Source organism: Xylocopa sonorina, chromosome 1 (assembly GCF_050948175.1).
Source record: "Xylocopa sonorina isolate GNS202 chromosome 1, iyXylSono1_principal, whole genome shotgun sequence".
In the NCBI taxonomy this organism is placed as follows: domain Eukaryota; kingdom Metazoa; phylum Arthropoda; class Insecta; order Hymenoptera; family Apidae; genus Xylocopa; species Xylocopa sonorina.
In genome coordinates, this window is record NC_135193.1 from 7824292 (window position 1) to 7843673 (window position 19382).

Sequence of the window (19382 nt, forward strand, 5' to 3'; positions counted from 1 at the left end):
GCCTTTTAAGCAAAGTTAAATCTTTGTTACACGAAGTTAAAAGTATCTTCAATTTTGAAGAAATTCAAGTGTAATACGAATTGGAGCAAATTAAAAGTATCAATCATTTTGGAACTGAAGAAGGTGAACTTGTTCGCGTTGGACATACGTTAGAAGCTGTCGCTAGATATCTTTCAGAGCGACGCTGACCGGGTCGATCGTTGTGCAGGGATGTGGGTCAGGCATACGCCCGAACCCCCTGGATTTCCATCTCGTCCCTTTCTCTGGCAAACATAGGTTTGTAACGGGTAATTCTGACGCGACATCATTTGTTTCCTGTTCCACGGAATTCCATCAGCTGTCCGTATCAGATATCCACGATAAACACCCTTTGAAACTTGTGAAATCTTCCAAAAACTGTTTCAAATACCACGCTAATCCTTATCCGAGCAGAACAATGTTCAACTTTCGAAAACGTTACGAGGATAAAGCAAATTTCGTACAGATGCGTTCATAAAACCGCAATTAACTTATAACGCTCGCTGGGAACTCTCTTATTTTGTAATTAACTTCTCTTATCGCTATTCATTCGAGGAATAAAGTTCTCAGAATTTTGCTCTTAAATTATGTATTTAACATGGCAAGTAAGAACATGAGGAAATAATAGTAAGTTCGCCGGAAGAATTGGTGTACGATTGAAATAGTCGCGGTCCTTTAAACAGTTTAGTCGACAACATGGGCTGGGATTCTGAAGCACGCTTGAGATTTCTTGTGCTCGTCGACCAGGGACAGTTGAATGGTCAGAGAGACCTTCGGGTAGGCCTTCTCGACGGGCATCTTCAGGAGGTAGGTGGCACGTTCACCCTTCTCCAATGGGCACTGTCCGCTGGTGAGGCTGTTGCAGGCGTTCTGTTCAGGGAGCGGGTAGGGCGTCGTGATGCTGCCAAGCTGGACCTTTACTTCCGGTGTCAGGGTCTTCGTGTTCTCGACTGCAACAAATCGCGTACTTGGATTAGCTAATGAAAGTGAATGAACGTTCCAACGCCATTGCTTCGATTTCGATTTGTCGAATATCAATGTCTCTAGTTTAGAATTTGATTTATAGGGTGCAATTTAAAGGGAAGAAAAGACACGACGTGGTTCCTCGTTGTGAAAAGGTTGAAGTTGCAGGTTCGTGGTCGAGGGACGAAAATAATTACAGTCGATTTATCGATCCACTTACTGACGTTGAAGTCGACAGCAACCTGAGCGGTGGTTCCTCTTCTTAGGTTGCAGGGCAAGCTGTCGCATCCCAGGACCTTCACGCTCGTAGGGTTTGGCCCACTGGCGCACGGTTCGTAGCTCGATTGCATCGAGTTTGCGATGAAGCACACCGCGAACACGTAAACTGCAATTCGAACAGGTATTTCGTTCAACTATTCTTCTGTCCTACGATTAAACGGAATGGCAAACTTCTTCCGAGGAAGGATGGCATCCTCTCCGGATTAACTAAGATTAATCAACTATTCTATATCATATAATTTCTAAACAGTGAATTTCTAAACAGCTAGTTAATAATATTATAGTATTATTATCTTTTTAAAATGTACAAAATTCATGTCAATTTAATTGACTATCTATAAATTAATATAAATTAATTTTCCATGTAACTAGAAACGATGCCCTTCAAAAGGGATGCCATTCGAATAAAATTCCATCGAGATTTACTCGGTCAGTATAATTAAATTTAATTGATTTGTTGTTTCTACGTACCGTAAGAGAGGATTGCCATTTTGTTTTGGTATAGTTCTCGTTGCTTTCACTTCCAAAGCTCTAACTGAGGATCTACGGATTCTGGATAGGTATTTATTGCCGGTCACTATCTAATCGATCATGGGGAATCAAAAACGATTATCACTTAGAACGTCTGAGAACACTTGAAGTGCACACCTGCCGGCCAGAAAATTCTGTCTGTTGGCCGATTTATCGATAAAACCGTATGGAAAGTGTCGTACCAACATTTGTACACACACGTCCGATAAAGACCAACTTTTTTCTCTCTTTATTCTCTTTCTTCGCGCAGGTGGCAGCTGCGGGAAATTAATATCGAATTATGGTCTGGTGATTTTTTTCATTTAAGTAATCGACGCGTCTTACGTGCACGTGTCGATTCAAAATGTAATTCAAAGGCAATCGCGACTCCGTAGATTACGACTCGATTACGAAATAGCCGATTCTGTAGTTCATTCTGTCATCTGCGATTTTTATTTCTACCTAAGATTAATATGAAATAAATATAATAAAATACAGGAAGGAGGCTGAATATTTAAAAATTTATTCCTTTTACATATTTTATACGAAAGGATAGAGCGTACGAAACTATTCTCTTAATTAAACGGAATTAAGAGATGTCATCTCGTACATGACTGCTACGAGGACAAACGAGACCATCTTTTTTTCTTGAATGAAACAAAATGTTAATTTTTTTTCCGGTTCATTGAACCGTCGAACTGAATACGAACATTTTTTTCTGTTCTACCGAATGAACGATTTCCAGAGAAGAGTGTCTTTTTCATGAGAAATTTCGGAGAAACTTAAAGGGAGCCATGTAGGTGGAAAATTTGTAAATATCTTTTAACTAGAAAAAATCATATCGGTAAATGTACAAAATAAAGAAAAGAATTCGAGCCACTTGTGAATCAATAGCTACAATCATCAGTTATCTAGTGTTCCTAATTCAATCTTATTAAAAGAATAAATATTTGTAAATCAATAGGCAACGTCTTAAATAGCTAATAAAATGATTTTCAGTGTAAGTTTTTGATTATGTTTTATACTTTTAACACACCTTTTATACTTTTAAATAATAATCGAAATTATTAAACGATGTATAGGATACCAGATAAAAATTTTAATCAATATTCAAATTACTTTCAGAGGAAACAATTAGCAACAACATATATATTTCATAAACTTAAGTTTATCAGCACAAAAAATTGTATATTTAATTGCACATATATTCGAGTACCCGAAAATCTGATATTTTTCATTTTTTTTTACGAATTATATAAAATCAATTTTTGTCCAAAGTTTCGTTTTCGTCTCTATCTTGATTCTTCAAACGAAGTGTTTCAGAGGTAACTTCTCGCCACTCCTGAAGCTCGTTGACCGTCGAGGAACCAACTACGTCCCTTTTCGACCATGAAGGGCCCTGCACGAACCTCTGGACCAGCGCGTCGCGCAACCAAGTCGGCGTGACCGTGAACAGGGCATGGTAAACGAAATATCTCCATGATTCATTCCTAAATAGACAAAACGGATAAACAAATTGGTCGAGTACGCGATAACGAGATGTAACGCTAGCGTTGATTAGAAAGATAACTCGAGATTGTTTCAAAGGACCGATTTCTTTTAGTGATCAACAGTCAGGTGTTCCGATGCAGGTGTTCGAACGATGAAAAATCGGATTTTTATCCCCGATTCAAGAACGAGATAGCGTTAAGTGTTTTCATGTTAATACATCGGTACAATTTGTTCAGTAGTGTCGCTACGGTCTCGCGTCGAGTTACTTCGATTGTCGATCTATTCAGGCTGAATAGTTTTACCGTGTAATTCTAATGAAATATTCTTATCGTGTATCTAGATTAGGAAACTGATTAGGAAACTGTCCCTCTTGATGTTAATCGTTTGTGTTTTTTCTTAGAGAACAACTGCCACCCGATGATTTCGTTGCCAGAACATTCGTATCACGATTTCTAACGCTGACTCGAAGAGCACTGTGCATCGCAGGGTTGGTAAGCGTGTAGACTATTATACTTGCTGTATCACACTGTTTCAAGTAATAGTAAGATCGTTGGATGAAATTATTATTGTATAAATCGACGTACTTGTAAACTGCCGATGGATACTTGTCGAGAAGCGCACCTTCGAAGACCTCGTAGACGCCCGGGTCCTGCAGCTTTTTTAAATTCGTACCGTGGCCCACTGAGGAGAAATATCGCGAGTACCTGGCGAAGTAGTCGCCGTAAAAGGTTTCCACCTCCGTCGACATCGACCTCCTCATCGTCTCGAAGTGCTCAGCTTGCCTTGCGAGTATGTTGCTCTCCCCGACGAACGAACCTTCGCGAATACACGAGGCAAGTAATTATTTCTTATTTCTTATTAGAGGGAAGTCGAGAAACTTTCGATTAAGTTATCGACTTCGAGGTATTTAAGTTCATTTGGTATTATTATATATGTAATTATAATTCTTGCAAATGTCTGAACTGAGGGAATTTTTGCAAAAAGTAACAAGTGTTTCTTTAAAAATTACGAACTCAATTATCTCCACTAATTCCTTTACAATGACTATATACTAGTAGTAGAATTATAACAATCTAGTAGTACTCGAATACTTATCGATAGTTATCGATTGACGTCATTACTAAACTTTTATTGAAAAGCTTTTTAATCATGAGTTTCGACTAATATTACATTTCAATTGAAATTGTTGATATACGGACCAGGTACAAAGCAAACGACCTTAACGCCATACTTCTTCAACTCCAACCTAATGGCAGTGGCCCAGGCGCTGAGGGCAGCCTTGGTCCCGCTATAAGCAGCCACCCCAGGAATCGGTTGGATGTTGCAATGACTGGAGATTACGATTATCCGGCTAGAATGAGCACGAATCGTCGGTAACAAGCCCCGAGTGATTCTCATAGTGCCCAGGAAGTTCACTTCCACTTGATTCCTGAGCTGCTCGTCTGTTTGCCATTCGAACTCGCCGAAGATCATCACCGCCGCGTTATTGATCAAACATCGCAACACTGAAACCAGTGTTTCGCGTCTCAGCACAGCAATTTTCCACTTAACGTTAACAGATATCTTTTAACATCGAACAAAGTAATTTACCCAATTTCCGTTCGTTTAGGACCGTTCGAACGGAATCCGTAAAATCGTTGATGCTCTCCGTTTTCGTGACGTCCAAAGGGTAAACAAGGACACCTTCCTTTTCCAGTTGTTTCGCACCGGTACCATCGATTTTCAACGCGCTCGCGATCACAGTTGCCCCAAGCTGCCGGCAATGTACAGCCAGACTATATCCCAAGCCCGAGTCACAGCCAGTTACGACAACGGCTTGATTCGAGGATATTTTCTCCCTCGCTTTTAAGCGACAATACAAGTAAGTACCACCTAGGGAAATATACGATAAGTTCTTCATTCCTTCGAACTTGCTATCCCATGAGTAAACACGTTCGCGGGCAGTAAAAGATTCAGCGAGGTGCAAAAACTGACAGTGATTTCATTTTCAAATTGCTCGTGATAGCCGAAATTTGATTAAACACGTTTTATAAGGGTAGTCAGATTATTATATTTTAATCTTTATATAGCAATGAATGCTGTAGCATGCGCGACGATACAGATAAAAATTAATTCACTTCAAGATTTGAATGCTATAGCATTCGTGTCATTCTGCATCATCATAAAAATGACTGCTATGGCTTTCACGCCCGCAAATGTGTTAACAGTCGAAACAAATAAACAAATACAGTATTATATCATCATTTACGAACATATACATTTTATGAAAATATTTAATGATTTGAACGATTAAATAACACTAACGCATCGTAATTGCATTGTATCGTGCTAATTTATTGAATACTTCCCGCTTTAGAGGTGAGAGAGAGTGAGACAGATGATACAGACCCTCTTCTAGAACCCCTGGCGCCATCTCTTGGAGAATCGCTGAAACTGCTTGAGAATTAGTTTCAGTACTATCCGCAGAGATGGCGCTAGTAGTTCTAAGTATGTGGCGTTACCGACTTTACCGACTTCTTCATATAAGCAGACACATTCACGTCATCTATAAACAAGAGACTTTCGTTTACGACGTCTTTCAAATTTCTACGCTTTTCAAATTATTCACTTATTTCTTGACCATCAAAGAGTGCACATCAAAATTTACCTTTTGCCAAATCTAGATTTGTATTTCTAAATTTCTAATTCAATTTACCCTAATTGTAAAGACTTATTGTTGATAAATAAACTTGTTACATAAAAGCCATCCTCAGCAAAAGTTAATTAGAAGAAAATATCGTGGACAAGACAAAAAATCCACAAGTAGTTCACTTCGCTGTCGGTACCGCTGTGCGACCAGTTTGAGCACTTTTCACAGAGATGGCGCCAGGGGTTCTAGAAGAGGGTCTCTATTATCTGTCTCACTCTTTCTTATAGCTTTTTATATATCTTTCTCTCTCTTATCTCTAAAGCATACTGTTCTAGTGCATTTAAATACGTGTAATCCTGGTGATACCCCTGTGTGATCAGCCTGAAGATATATTTAAAATTCGAACGTCCATTTGATATGAATTATTGTAGATTATTACAGTATTTCATCTTAACTCTTTGTGTAAATTTTGTAGATAATTAATAAACGTTAATCGATTCAATTTAAAGATATATGCTTACCAATGCAATACAGAGACATCGCCTGTACCAAATGTTTGTATTCCTGGTTCCATAAGTAGAAAAAACTAATCAAAGCCACTAAATCAGCTACGATTATCGTAGAGTACCTTTTCACGCACTTTACCAATTCCATTTCGAAAATTAAAGCGCACTGTGTTCGTGTAAGAAAAAGATAATTCGCCTGAAAGGTAACACCTTTTTATAGGCTTATTTCTAAGCATAGAATTTACGAAAGAAAATAACAAAATTCTAAATATTTATTTATTTCTTAATGGACAACCAGGAAAGTAATGCATACAAATAAAAAGTAAATGTTGAAATTTCGGTTCTACGTTATCATCACAGATATCATATTACTACATGCAAGAAAAGAATGTCTTCGTTAGAAATTAAACGCAGGAACTGATCTATGGATCTTTAGTATGGAAGTCACCATGAAATCACTTAATCAACACGCGCGAGCAACAAGTGTTAGAATATCTGATAGAAACAAACACGTGACAGTTTTAAACGAAACGATACGATCCTCGTGCCGATCGCAAATGGCCGCTTTAGGACGTGAAAGAAAGAAAAGTAAACGTCCCTACTCTTATTGCTGTGGTCTTAGTAATTTTTTCAAAATTCAAACGAGAATATATAGTGTCCTTCTTTTCGTTAACAGTAGTAGACAATGAAGTTTGACGATTATTCGAACATGGTGCGATATTTATTATAGAAGTAGGCTTTTTCTATAAACGGTATACTTTTTTAAATAAAAAATTAATTCAGAGTAGCATCTCGATCTGTCAAAAGGTTTTAATATTTCATGAACAGATAGTTTACAGTCTAGCAGCGAGACATTCATTTGAATTTCAAGCACATCGCGTTACGCGTGAAAAAATGGAATACATTGAATTCATTAAATTATTTCTATGGTTACTATATTCTGTTTCTACGGTAAAAATGTTATATGCTAAGGACGATTTAAATAATATGCTTCTTGTAACGTGTATACAGATTTCTCTCTACCTTCTCCTTCGGGAATGAAGATATTAATACGAGATACCTCCAAACAAAGTTCGATTTTAAATAAATTATAATGTAGTTTTTTCAAAACAAATCTAATTACGTAAATCAGAAGGAAAATAGTGCGTCCTTAATTAAAATCGCTATCACAATTATAATTATAAAATCTTTTTTTTTTACACGCAGCTGATTCCTTATCGACTGTAACGGAATTGGCAGCATTTCTTCTTTTCTTCGTTTACCATTTAATTCTCGCGCATGATAGTATAAAAAACTAACGATTTATGTAATCATTACACGAAACTCCTTGTAAATTTATGAGTTTTTACACAGTGAAATATACAGCTTAGTGTTAAAAGGCGTACTTTACATCAAAAAAATTCTAAGGCTAGTAGTACACAGTAACTCTGAACCCGGCACGGGTAAACTGAGCGCCTAACGCGAACGAAATTTCGTTGGAAAACTTTTATCGAACAGAAAAGAGAAATCGATGATTAGACTTTAAAACTATTCTGTCCTCCTTGACCCAAATCTCCTATTTGATGTATTAAATTGATTATTAAATGAACCCCGTATACCTCCTTTATCCTATATACATAGTTGAAAGAATGATGTACCGTTTTACAAAACACAATTATTTTTCTAAAGTTTCCTCGGTAGAATAAAAAAAAAGAAAAATGTTGGTTAGGACAATCAAGGCAAGGAGGACAATACTGGACAATATATATAACAAATACACTTAAAAGTAATCTTAAATTTTGCAACCATTTCTTAAAAAGCCGAGAATAAAAAAGCTACAGTTTGATATTAACCAAGTGTTTCGAAAAATAAGTTCAACTACAAAAGCTTATCCTCCAAGGATTAAATCATATTTCGCGGTAAATGTAGTATTTCGTTCGATTGTAATTGATAATTATTTTGCTATTTTACAATTATTACTTCCACGCGTATTATACGTTTCAATTATGTTATGCTTTCGCGATTCCTTTCCGTTTCAAAACCGCGTAGGATATTAAATACCAGCAGATTTATCATCGACAAGAACTTTCGATTCCGCGCGAATATCATAGCTCGGATCGCCATCCGTAGCCATTCTTCCGAGCCACGAGAACAGAAGCAATATTCCGATAAAAGCTAATATTCCCATGATCCCAAATACGGCGTATCGCTTATACAGAGGTCCGGATGTGTTTCTACGTCTTGTTGGCGGGCTGACTAACAACTTCCACCACCTTAAGAACCATTCGATGGCTGACTTCCTTCTGTATTTATTTTCATCGTGATCGAACGATATTTCTTTCGGATCGTCGTAAGCCTCGCAGACTTTCCTCGATGTCGGCTGAGACAATCCCATGGATGAATCAATGTTCACAATCGAGTAAGGTGGCCCGACCTTCTGATTGTTTAAATGCACATTATTTATGTTACTGTGTACTGAATTAACGCTGCTAACGGAACGTGATATAGCCGTTGACGGTGATGAAGTCGTTAACGTATGATTCTGGTACGACGTCGTTTCTACCCTCATCGAAGGATGCTCCTGTTCCGGTTTTTGTTCCCTATCTTCGCTGAGCTATAAATAATATATTAATATTCAGTATACGCGTATCAAACATTTCAATTAATTCTACTACTATTAAAAGTAAGAAAAAAATAACTAATTAGAATATAAATGGTTTTAAAGTGTTTTAACACCATCATCAGATATTTTCAAAGCAGCATAGCGTATTCTCATATTATTATTTTCCAATATATACTTTCCATGATTTGTTCGTACGTGTAGTCGTTACAAGCAAGGTACATCGAAAAGAAGTACCAAAGAATTTCTAATTTTTGTAGAACACACTACAACTTCGTATATCATAAGATCTAGTACTATACCGTGTACAATTGTTTAGTACACGTACCAGAGGTAATCCCAGACCGGCACGTGCCCAATTTACACCCGCCAACTTTTCCCTTAACACGTCTACCACGGGAGATACTAATTTTGAGTCAGGAAATATGCGCTCCTTGCACGCCGGACATGTATAACCTGCCGGTGCCGTCGTCGCTGGCAACTCTCTGGCATACTTATCCAAACACGCCCAATGGTACATGTGATAGCAGGTTAATCGCACGCAATCCCCTTCGCTTAGATTTACCGAACATAACGTGCAAACTGGGTTATAATCATGATCGTGGAGCCAAAGAATATACGACTGAACGATACACTGAAAATAGATAGAAACAATTGTAAACATTAGTAAGAAAGAAGAGTAAACGAGAGCACTTTGACAGATGAGTTAGTAGTACTGTTCCTTTCTCTAGAATTACTAGCTTAAAGAGAACCGTTGAACACTTGATTGTCTACTTGATTGATAAATAAGCTGAAATACCTTCTGATGGTTTGTAACCATGCAATGCTCGCAAACGTTGACACGGTGTTCAAAACAAAATAGATTTGTGACTCTTCTCTTCGGGCACTTGCACAACCCCATGGTTACGATCAAACTACACGTCTACCGCATTAAATAAATCGGAATAGTTCGACGAAGGAGTAGTTAATTAATGATACTTTTAGAAGCGAACAGTCTCGCATGACATATTGCATGTAATCTTACGAAAAATTAAGCTATATTGTGTGACACTGCTTCCATGTCTCATCGGCCACGTCGTCTCGCAACTTCTGGCGAAGATCGAAAGGAATCAGCCAACCAGATCCTTTCGTTTCGGGGAAACGGGCAAATAAACACTTCTCGCCACAAGTTTCAAAACACGACACACGACTTCGACTCGAATTGAAATTATCAGTTTATTAAATTAATATTGAAGAGGAAAAGAACTTTCTTCGGTTCTTTCTTTATTCGTATCTATAATGCGCGCGCGCGCGTGTGTGTGTGTATGTGTAAGGTAAATATAGTCTTTATATACACGAGCGTGTAAAATAAAAATATCTATGTTGGATACAAGTATCGATAGAATAAATTTTACAAAGTATTTAAAAAAGTATTGCTCTTTATCTACTACATCCTTGGTTGATCCTTATTGATAATTGTATTGGTTTTTTAGAATTTTGTATTTGAAAAACTACTGTCAGACTGATGACGCCACCTTTTCGAGCGCAGATGAACCATATCCTTGTGTTGACACATTATTAATTTTTTACCAGCAGAACAAATCTTACACGATTATTGAAACATAAATAACAATCCAAAGTATGAAATTACGTTGATATATTAATAGAGTTTCTACTTTATAATAATAATTGCAATATCTATCATAAAGCACATCGAAGTTAATTTTTCATTTCCTTAATAGTATTTTATAACATCCTTCAAGTGTCATGAAAATGGCTGCGTTGCATCGTGTTGTACAATGTTTGAGACAGAATGTGTTATCACTGGGACAGAATAGAAATATATCCGTTTCTGCAGCAACGCGGCTTAAAGAAAGTAAGTGTTATTAAATATAAATATCAATTAAAATTTAGAAACATATAGTGTTTGATTCGACGTGCATAACCTATATATTTAAATTTATTTTTCAGTTATCGAAAAGAAAGAAGGGAATACTTTGTATATCGAAGGAGTGATAAAACCAGATAAAAATGAAGAAAGATTATTAAAACCAAAGAACGGAGTATGCCCTATCTGTTCCGCTGGTCTCGATATTAAACATACAGTAAAGATTTGATATTTTATTGTATTTACGACTTTTTCGGTTGCTTTTGTATAAGAAATCAAATTTTTAGGACGTGCTTATACTGAATCAATTTGTTACCTCAACTGGTAACATATTACCACGTAGGGTTACTGGTCTTTGCAAAGTACAACAGAAAAGAATTAGTTCATTGATATTAATGGCCCAAGCTGCAGGTGACTATCTTGATACAGAATAATTTGCAACTGTATCGATTAAGATATAATAAAACATCATTGTTTTTAGGATTAATGCAAAAGAAATATATCAAAGATGGTGTACTCCATTCCCTGAGGCCAATAACATGGAAAAAATTCAATACCTACTACGATGAAAAAACTATTAAAGCAAGATATGTAACTTGTTAATCATTTGTAAAAAGTATAATAAATAAATATATAGGTAGTATCATTGAATTCCAAATATCCTATTTTCTGCCGTATATTAGTTGATCTTAAATGCTAATCATAATTTTGCCAATAACACGTGGTTTTGCACGTGGTTCCGTTTTGCCTTTAAATTTAAATTGGCCGCAATGTACATAAACGTGTAGGTTAGAAATCATGTGGATGTCTAGATTAATAAAAACTTCCTGCAAAGTTCAAAAACGTTACGTATCGAAAGGAACAACAATCGTAAAAAAAGAACATGAGGAACTGGACGTTAAGAAAATTCGAAACCTCGGAATTTTGGCACATATCGACGCCGGTTCGTTTGTGCAAATACTTCTCTTCCTGATAACCTATAAATATGTATATTCCTATGAGTTTATCCAATTGATAATAAATATTTCTAGCTACGAGTTCATCCACTTGATGATATTTTAGGAAAAACTACCACCACGGAGAGAATGCTATACTACTCGGGTCTCATTAAGCATATGGGTGAGGTACATCATGGGAATACAGTAACAGATTATATGGACCAAGAACGTCAACGTGGAATAACCATCACCTCCGCAGCGGTGACATTTCAATGGAAAAATCATCGTATTAATTTAATCGACACACCAGGGCATATTGACTTCACCATGGAAGTGGAACAAACTCTGCGAGTATTGGATGGCGCAGTAGTTATACTCGATGGAAGCGCCGGGGTTGAGGCTCAAACATTGACAGTCTGCAGGCAGGCTGACAAATACAATATACCTAGAATTATTTATGTAAATAAAATGGACAGAGCAGATGCTAATTTTGACATGTGTTTAAGATCTATAGAGTCTAAGTTGAACGTTGAAATATTGCCCACTCAGTTTCCAATTAAGGAGAAGGGGATTCTAGAGGGGATAGTGGACATTGTTTCCCTGGAGAAACTGGTCTTTGACAAGAAAGATATGGGAATGAAATATATAAGATTGAAATTATCGGAGAACGAAGACAGTGCTTTATGGGAAATGGCAAATGAAAAACGTCGAAGTTTGGCTGACAAATTGTCCAGTATGGATGACAAACTAGCTGAGGCGATCATAGAACAGGAATCCTTGGATGCAGTCACTCCGCAAATGCTGCTCGACTCTATATATAGGTCAACTATAAGCAGAAAAGGTGTTCCTGTACTTTTAGGTAGTTCTTACAAAAACATAGGAGTGCAACCTTTAATGGACAGTATTCTTCTGTATCTACCATCGCCTGACGAAAGTATTTACTCCATTTATCATCGCTGCTTCGAACAAAATTTGTCCGCCAGAGCGTTTAAAGTTGTTCACGACAAGCAAAAAGGACCGATCACTTTCTTCAGAATTTATAGCGGTTCCATAAAAAAGGGCGCAAATCTGTATAACATGTCCAGAGATAAAAAGGAAATCGTAACCAAATTGTATATAGCGTATGCTGATGAATATCAAGAGGTATCGAAAATGACGCATGGCAATATAGCAGCGCTAACAGGATTAAAAAGTACAATGACAGGGGATGTGATAACATCTGGCCCGACAGCGGCAAAACAAGCAAAACAGAAACTAGCGGCGCACAGCCATTCTACGCTTGAAGACGCGGAAACAATATTTGCCTGCGATTTTAAATCAGTAGAGCCGGTTTTTTTCTGTTCGATAGAGGCACCATCGCTGTCCATGCAAGCGCCTTTAGATATTGCTTTGCAGCAACTTCAAAGAGAAGATCCTAGCTTGAGGGTCAGCCAGAACGAAGAAACGGGGCAAATTGTGCTCGCGGGAATGGGCGAATTGCATCTGGAAATTATCAAAGAAAGGATTAGGACTGAGTATAAAATTGATGTCGATTTAGGTCCTTTGCAAATCTCCTACAGAGAAGCTATAAAAGAACCTATACAAGATACCTACTCGTGTGAACACAGAATTGGAAATATCATTCATACAGTCACAGTTACAATGTCGTTAATACCAAACTACCGAGGAAAGGAGATACTACTATTGGACAAATCACCGGAGTATAGTTCTAACATTACTGCTATTCCAATAAAAATGATGAAGGCCGTGAAAACTGGTGTCCAATCGGTTCTTTCACACGGGCCGAAATTAAGTTATCCGGTTTTAAATATGGGTGTTAAGCTGCATTATTTGGAATACGGGTCGAACACCTCATCGTCGGTAGTTACCGCTGCTGTTTCTCAATGCATTAGAAAGGTAAAAGTATTTTTATGAAATCCTCATTGTAGTTTCATCAAAGTTTTATTGTAATTTCTTGTATATTTCCCGCTTTAGAAGTAAAAGAGAGAAAGATATATATGAAGGCTATAAGAAAGAGTGAGACAGATGTGACGGACCTCACTGATGAACCCCTGGTGCCATCTCCGTGAAAAGTGCTCAAACTGGTCGCACACAAGTACCGACAGCGAAGTGAACTACTTAAAAGCTACTAGCGTCATCTCTGCAGAAAGTACTGAAACTAATGCCCGAATAGTTTCAGCACTCCTCCAATAAATCACACTAGTAGTAGTTCTTAAGTAGTTCATTTCGCTGTCGGTACTTGTGTGCGACCAGTTTTGCGAGCACTTTTTACAGAGATGACGTCAGGGGTTCTAGAGGGTCGGCAACATCTGTCTCACTCTTTCTTATATACCTTTTTCTCTCTTACCGCTAAAGCGTGCTGCTGTTCTGGTGCATTTAAATACGTGCGATCCAGGTGATACCTCTTGTGACGTTACGGAACTTGGGGGCGTCACCGTGATATGATATGCTGGTGCGTTTTGAAATGTTATATGATTTGCTGTGTTGTCTGGGTATTATCTATAATCTTATCTACAAACAGTGCTCCAAATGTTTCACAGTTATCTAATATTGGAATCGGGTCAATTGACAATTAAATGACAATTTTCGTTATGTTTATCCTCGCTATTTTTTTCTAGGGATCTTAAACTCTTTCCCTTGTGAAAGCAGCCTTCAAGTCGGACAACAGAAGCAAAGACTTTGGCTTACGGTCCAGCATTGTTCTCCTCGCAGTCTCATCAGACAGATCGTTATTATTCAGCGACTCTTCCTGAGGAAGAAAATACCTCTGCCTCCAGTTATCTTGCATAGTCTTCACGGTGTTCTCTTTACGTTTTTCCTCATTGCATACGTACGTCTCCGTGAACGTTCGAAGGACATTAATTTTCTTCAACGCGTCCTCGGACACGCGGCCGACATGGAAAGATTTCTGCTTTGTCTCTACAAACGGGAAGGCATAAGGTTTCAATCCGGTATTTTGTTTCAGTTCCAAAGCACGGGGTATCTTGGTCGACTGTCTATTAAAAAAGTCGTTGATCAATATGTCCGTCTTGAGCTGCAAGTGACTTAAGAAATTTTCATCGATCGCCGCCTCCTCGGTAGAATTCTTGAGGCTGTTATGGGTAGTCCCTCCGCTGTTTAAGTTATCAACGCTCAAATGTTCCGTGACCTTCAAATTGTTGCCTACTTTGACCTTACTTTTGTTCCTTCTTACTATAGTTTGCGTGGATCTTTCTACGCCGCGAATGCCCCACTTCAACATGTAAGTGTCGAGAAACTGGTGGTACAATTTAGGGCAAATCTCTTGATCATCATAGTGCTTATCTATGAAGTATATTCTCCGTAAACGGCAGTTCCCACAAATCTGTATCCTTCGTGTGGCAGCGTAGTCTCTTCTGAAGGCGGTTTCCGTTAGGCTTAATAAGTTTAATTCCAATTTATTCCAGCCGGTTTCTAGTTTAAGTTTCACACGACAAATCACACCCCTCGAGTTCTGCTTCTCTGATTCCGCATTGGTGAATTGAAAATTGTGCAAGCAATTTTGGATGTCTGTTACCTGAGACATTTTTTATGAGGACGATTTTTAACTTCCGTTTGTTAAGGTATATAAGAGAGACATATATCTTGAAAACTGGATTACCTGCACTTGCAAACGACACTGTAGGTTTAAATTCTTTATAACCACCACTAGAATTGGTAGTTTAACATTGAGAGATTGAGAGGAGTTAGGAGGACAAGTGATGGAGGTGCCGTAGCCATGAGGCTGCTCGAAATCCTGTATTTCGATAACCTGTCCGTCATTAATGATAAAATTATTTAAAATCTAATTACGATGTATTTAAGTGCAATTAATTCGTCATTCAAATCGATGTACATTTTCTAATAAATCGGAGTCCAAAATCTTGCGAATACGACCGGATTGCGAATTTTGCTTGCTCCAGTACTCTAAGGGTTTGTCGCTGACACTGTACAAAAGAGATACGTATCCAGCAACCATGAAATTATCAGATTATTCAGTAAAAACCAGGAGCTTTTGCGCGAATTTATACTTTAGGATTTACATGTTTCCATTTGTTTGTTTTCTTGTGGTTAACTTCAATATAAAATCTCAGCATGCTGTTTAATCGGACAACTTCGAACCTTTTAAGTTAATCGAAATCCTTAAGCTTGCCTCAGTTCTTTGTGTGACCTAGTTTGCAACTATCTTTCTAATTCTTTCTTATTCGTATATTTAATTGTTCTTTATGTGCATTTCAGTTGATGAACGATGTTGGAGTTAATCTTTTGGAACCCATAATGCGGTTGGAGATTGTGGTGCCTGAAAAGTATTCAAGCCCTATTTTAAAGGATTTATCGAAAAGGCGCGGACAGATACAACATATCGATGTTCGTGGACAAAACCGGGTATTGTATTCTTCTCTTCCTTTTTCTTTAACTATGACAATTAACGGGGAAATAATTTAATTTACATACAAGTAATAAACACACAGGTGATCGAATGCTTTGCTCCACTAGCCGAGCTATTAGGATACTCGACAACGGTGAGGATACTTTCGTCTGGACACGCGTCCTTATCGTTAGAATTCGATCATTACGAATTAATGGATTCAGCTAGTGAAGCGGAAGCAATTAAAAAGGTGACCGGCTTCTATTAGATGAACATTAAATAACAAAAAAAAAGGAAATTATTGTAGTTTTTAAATACACACCACGTGACATTACTTGTACCAAACATCATTTGTATTTTAAGAAACTAGCAATTTAAGTTGTACAAAGATAGAAATTCAATCACCGTAAGAATTATTTGCACGTTATCTGAGGATTAAAATTAGGATAATACGAGTAAAATGGCAGTCCTTCGTGCCCGAATTCTCATTTATCGATACTTATCGCGCCTTTACGTAAAGTAACAATTATGATACACGGAATTAAAAACACATCGTTATATTATCCTTGGACAATTACATGCTCGATTGCTCCTTTATTCGTTTGATCTAATCAAAATATATTGCAGCATTTATCGATGGTGCGCGTTACAATAATTTCTTATTTACGATCGTCGATCGCGGCCGCCGATCGCGTGACTGAAATCGAGCAGTTCGTGAAGTAATTTCTTTCTCTAACAATCTATACATATTTATATATTTATATATAATGATATAAAAAGAGAAGAGAAAATGAAAGGAAAGAAGAAAGTCTTATCGAAAAAAGTACCGGCCAGCCTCGCAAACAGCAGCCGCGCATAAATATATTAATATTGCTTAAAGATCATGCAAAATTGTCATACATAGTAAAATATATGTATGTATATATATTATATGTATGGAGGGATTACATGTTATGGAGCGAGAGATTTGGAAACATGTCGGTTGCGCGTAAAAATCTTTCGCTTCGGTTCGTACGCGTAACCAGAAGCGGCTACGATGCGTGGCGAAAGACAAAAAGCGCGGTTCTTTTTCCCCGAAGTTTGAACCAAAATGTGTATGTATCAATATGTATATATACATATATGATATATGTATGTATATATATCAATGAAGTTAGGCACGATTCAAAGATGGCCTTCGTGTACGCGCATCCTTCTTAATCTACGAAATGATTTTGAGCTCCTAAAAATCGATCGCCTTAAAAACTCTAAACACAGTTTACTTCTCGCACGAACATTACGTATAATTGCCTGTATAAAATTCATCCCCTCGCCTATTGCGGCGACTTCTCTTACGTACGAATGAGACCGTGACAATTTCAACATGCTCGGTTTAATAACTCTAATACGTCTGCGCAAAAACGCACGAGTTAAATACAATTATGTATTAATATATTAATATTATGTATCACTTGTAGGTGTAGACAACACTCGCGTGTCTACGATTATTTATTTAATAAAAGGTGCAAAGAAACACTCTGCTCCTTTTCTCGAACGTCCAACGTTCAAAACACGCTAGTAACAAGAGAAGTTCCATCCTTTCTCCTTTCTATTTCCTTTATTAGCCTCAAAAAACGAATTTATCAAAGTTGCTTCGCACAATGCGAACGTGTTCGACAAGCTTACTTTTACGACGCGTAAATCCATGACAGACGCGAATACTGAATACCTCGTTACGGTTCTGGTAAAACATTCTCGTTGCGAGAAGTTACCAGAGTTTTCCGGTAACGGTAACTCGGGTTGTCTTCATACGATCGAATTGTACATGTATAATGAAACAGTGTCATCGTAATGATTTTTATTGTACCGTTTCTTCACATTACAAACGAGTCCCTTGATTCTTTTATACAAACAATAATAAATTCGTCCCTCAACACTGTGTCAAACAAATGCAACCAAACGCGTGTTTCCCATTAATCGGTGCTGACTCAATGAAATTACACGCGATCAATATAACAATTAATAGAAGAAACGACAAATTCATTGCAGAGGATGTTCGGTCACCTTGTTTCAAATTAATACTGTCCAAACGACGCGTGTGATCACGATGACAACCGTATGACCAAAAAACTCTCTCTGGTAATGCGTTCTATTTAAATAAAAAGAAAAAAAAAAGAAAAACAATTCAGTAAGGTCATTCCTCGTTTTGTCTGTTCTGAGGCTGTCGGTCATGGTTCCTGGTTCCTCTGTACACAATTCTCATATCAAATTGTTCTGGCATTAAACATGGCGTATGACGCGACATCTTCTCATTCGGGATCGTCTTCGTTCGATCCGTACTCAAGATCGTCTTGGCGTCACAAGCTCACCAATTTTGGCGGGTTCGCATCTGGAGAGCTCAGGTCAACCGCCGATAGATTGTTTCTCTGTTGCGTCGAACAGGACGGTATCAACGGGCCGGCGATAGGCGTGAGACCAGTACCGCCCTCCATTAATGACTCGAAGTTGAACGATATACCGCTGGTCGGTGTGGTGATCGGCATTCCCGCCACGTCCGGTTTCATGAACGATGGTGTTTCCACTGTTTTGAACCCAAGCGTGTCCGGCCTCTCTTTCGTCTCGCTAAAAATCGACAGGGAGTTCGGTCGATTGTTATTGTCGAAGCCTACTGGCAACGAGTTCGGTCTATTCGGTCTCGCGGCAGCATTCACTGTTTCGCGCTTGTTCTCGACGGCGGCCACGGCCGCGACCGCTGCCACAGCAGCCGCCGTGAACTGATCCTCCGCCGGGATTTCTGGCTTTATCACGGGCTTCACATCCGGTGGAGACGTGGAACGTAGTCGACAGACCGCTTTATGAGCTTCCAGGATAAACTCCAGCTCTTCCTTAGCTTGTTGCAGATTCTGGATTTCGTCTTGCAAACTCTGCTTCTTCAGTTCCAAGCCCTCAGTCTCCTATGAAGTAAATCAGAATCTGTTAATCAAACTTGTCTCTCTCTCTCTCTCTCCCTCTCTCTCTTTCGCTTTTTTAAACTTACATTAAGATATTTAAACCTCTTAACGCCTGCTGCTGTATCGCACGTGTAAGATTATACTATGTATTTGTTTTTTGCGAACAGATTTATAACCTTGAGTGATCATAGACTATTATACTATATTCATATAGTTACTTCTGTACCTTTGTATATAGTGATTACTTAACTGTTACTTGGTGGAGCTTCATGGATGTATTGATAAT

General features: G+C 38.0%; 7 protein-coding genes across 10 annotated transcripts in view; 2 read left to right on the forward strand and 5 right to left on the reverse strand.

The window, feature by feature from the left end:
* Positions 1-638: 638 nt before the first annotated feature.
* Positions 639-1767, reverse strand: LOC143423819 (NPC intracellular cholesterol transporter 2 homolog a). The gene is made up of 3 exons (XM_076895405.1): positions 1732-1767; positions 1202-1366; positions 639-968 (listed from the first exon to the last, which is right to left on the reverse strand). Exons 1-3 carry the CDS (start codon positions 1748-1750, stop codon positions 703-705), a joined length of 450 nt encoding a protein of 149 aa, XP_076751520.1. The 5' UTR covers positions 1751-1767; the 3' UTR covers positions 639-702.
* A 1264-nt stretch (positions 1768-3031) lies between these two features.
* On the reverse strand, positions 3032-6574 carry Sro (SDR family oxidoreductase shroud). Its single transcript, XM_076905011.1, has 5 exons — positions 6412-6574; positions 4852-5133; positions 4461-4766; positions 3846-4077; positions 3032-3260 (listed from the first exon to the last, which is right to left on the reverse strand). Exons 1-5 carry the CDS (start codon positions 6542-6544, stop codon positions 3032-3034), a joined length of 1182 nt encoding a protein of 393 aa, XP_076761126.1. The 5' UTR covers positions 6545-6574.
* Positions 6575-8093: 1519 nt separating this feature from the next.
* Positions 8094-10108, reverse strand: LOC143423811 (zinc finger protein-like 1 homolog). Its single transcript, XM_076895396.1, has 3 exons — positions 9795-10108; positions 9324-9629; positions 8094-8989 (listed from the first exon to the last, which is right to left on the reverse strand). Exons 1-3 carry the CDS (start codon positions 9894-9896, stop codon positions 8429-8431), a joined length of 969 nt encoding a protein of 322 aa, XP_076751511.1. The 5' UTR covers positions 9897-10108; the 3' UTR covers positions 8094-8428.
* Positions 10109-10726: 618 nt separating this feature from the next.
* On the forward strand, positions 10727-11505 carry Mrps18a (mitochondrial ribosomal protein S18A). The gene is made up of 4 exons (XM_076895451.1): positions 10727-10850; positions 10946-11079; positions 11150-11273; positions 11344-11505. Exons 1-4 carry the CDS (start codon positions 10742-10744, stop codon positions 11463-11465), a joined length of 489 nt encoding a protein of 162 aa, XP_076751566.1. The 5' UTR covers positions 10727-10741; the 3' UTR covers positions 11466-11505.
* Positions 11506-11629: 124 nt separating this feature from the next.
* On the forward strand, positions 11630-16642 carry Mrrf2 (mitochondrial ribosome recycling factor 2). Of its 2 annotated transcripts, none has more exons than XM_076904245.1 (4): positions 11630-11805; positions 11925-13696; positions 16037-16183; positions 16270-16642. In XM_076904245.1, exons 1-4 carry the CDS (start codon positions 11661-11663, stop codon positions 16432-16434), a joined length of 2229 nt encoding a protein of 742 aa, XP_076760360.1. In that variant the 5' UTR covers positions 11630-11660; the 3' UTR covers positions 16435-16642. The 2 variants fall into 2 exon arrangements, with proteins under 2 accessions (XP_076760360.1, XP_076760367.1); XM_076904252.1 differs by having other exon boundaries at positions 11681-11822; positions 11932-13696.
* On the reverse strand, positions 14307-16041 carry LOC143429102 (uncharacterized). Its single transcript, XM_076904544.1, has 3 exons — positions 15654-16041; positions 15420-15569; positions 14307-15335 (listed from the first exon to the last, which is right to left on the reverse strand). The coding sequence occupies exons 1-3, from the start codon at positions 15774-15776 to the stop codon at positions 14424-14426; spliced, it is 1185 nt and encodes a 394-aa protein (XP_076760659.1). The 5' UTR covers positions 15777-16041; the 3' UTR covers positions 14307-14423.
* A 1346-nt stretch (positions 16643-17988) lies between the features above and the next one.
* The window catches only part of Kay (transcription factor kayak), a 32031-nt gene continuing 30637 nt past the window's right edge, over positions 17989-19382 (reverse strand). For all 3 annotated transcript variants that reach the window (XM_076904435.1, XM_076904427.1, XM_076904444.1), the window contains exon 3: positions 17989-19099. In XM_076904435.1, coding sequence (XP_076760550.1) covers positions 18503-19099 — 597 coding nt within the window. In that variant the 3' untranslated portion in view covers positions 17989-18502. The remainder of the gene's footprint in view (positions 19100-19382) is intronic.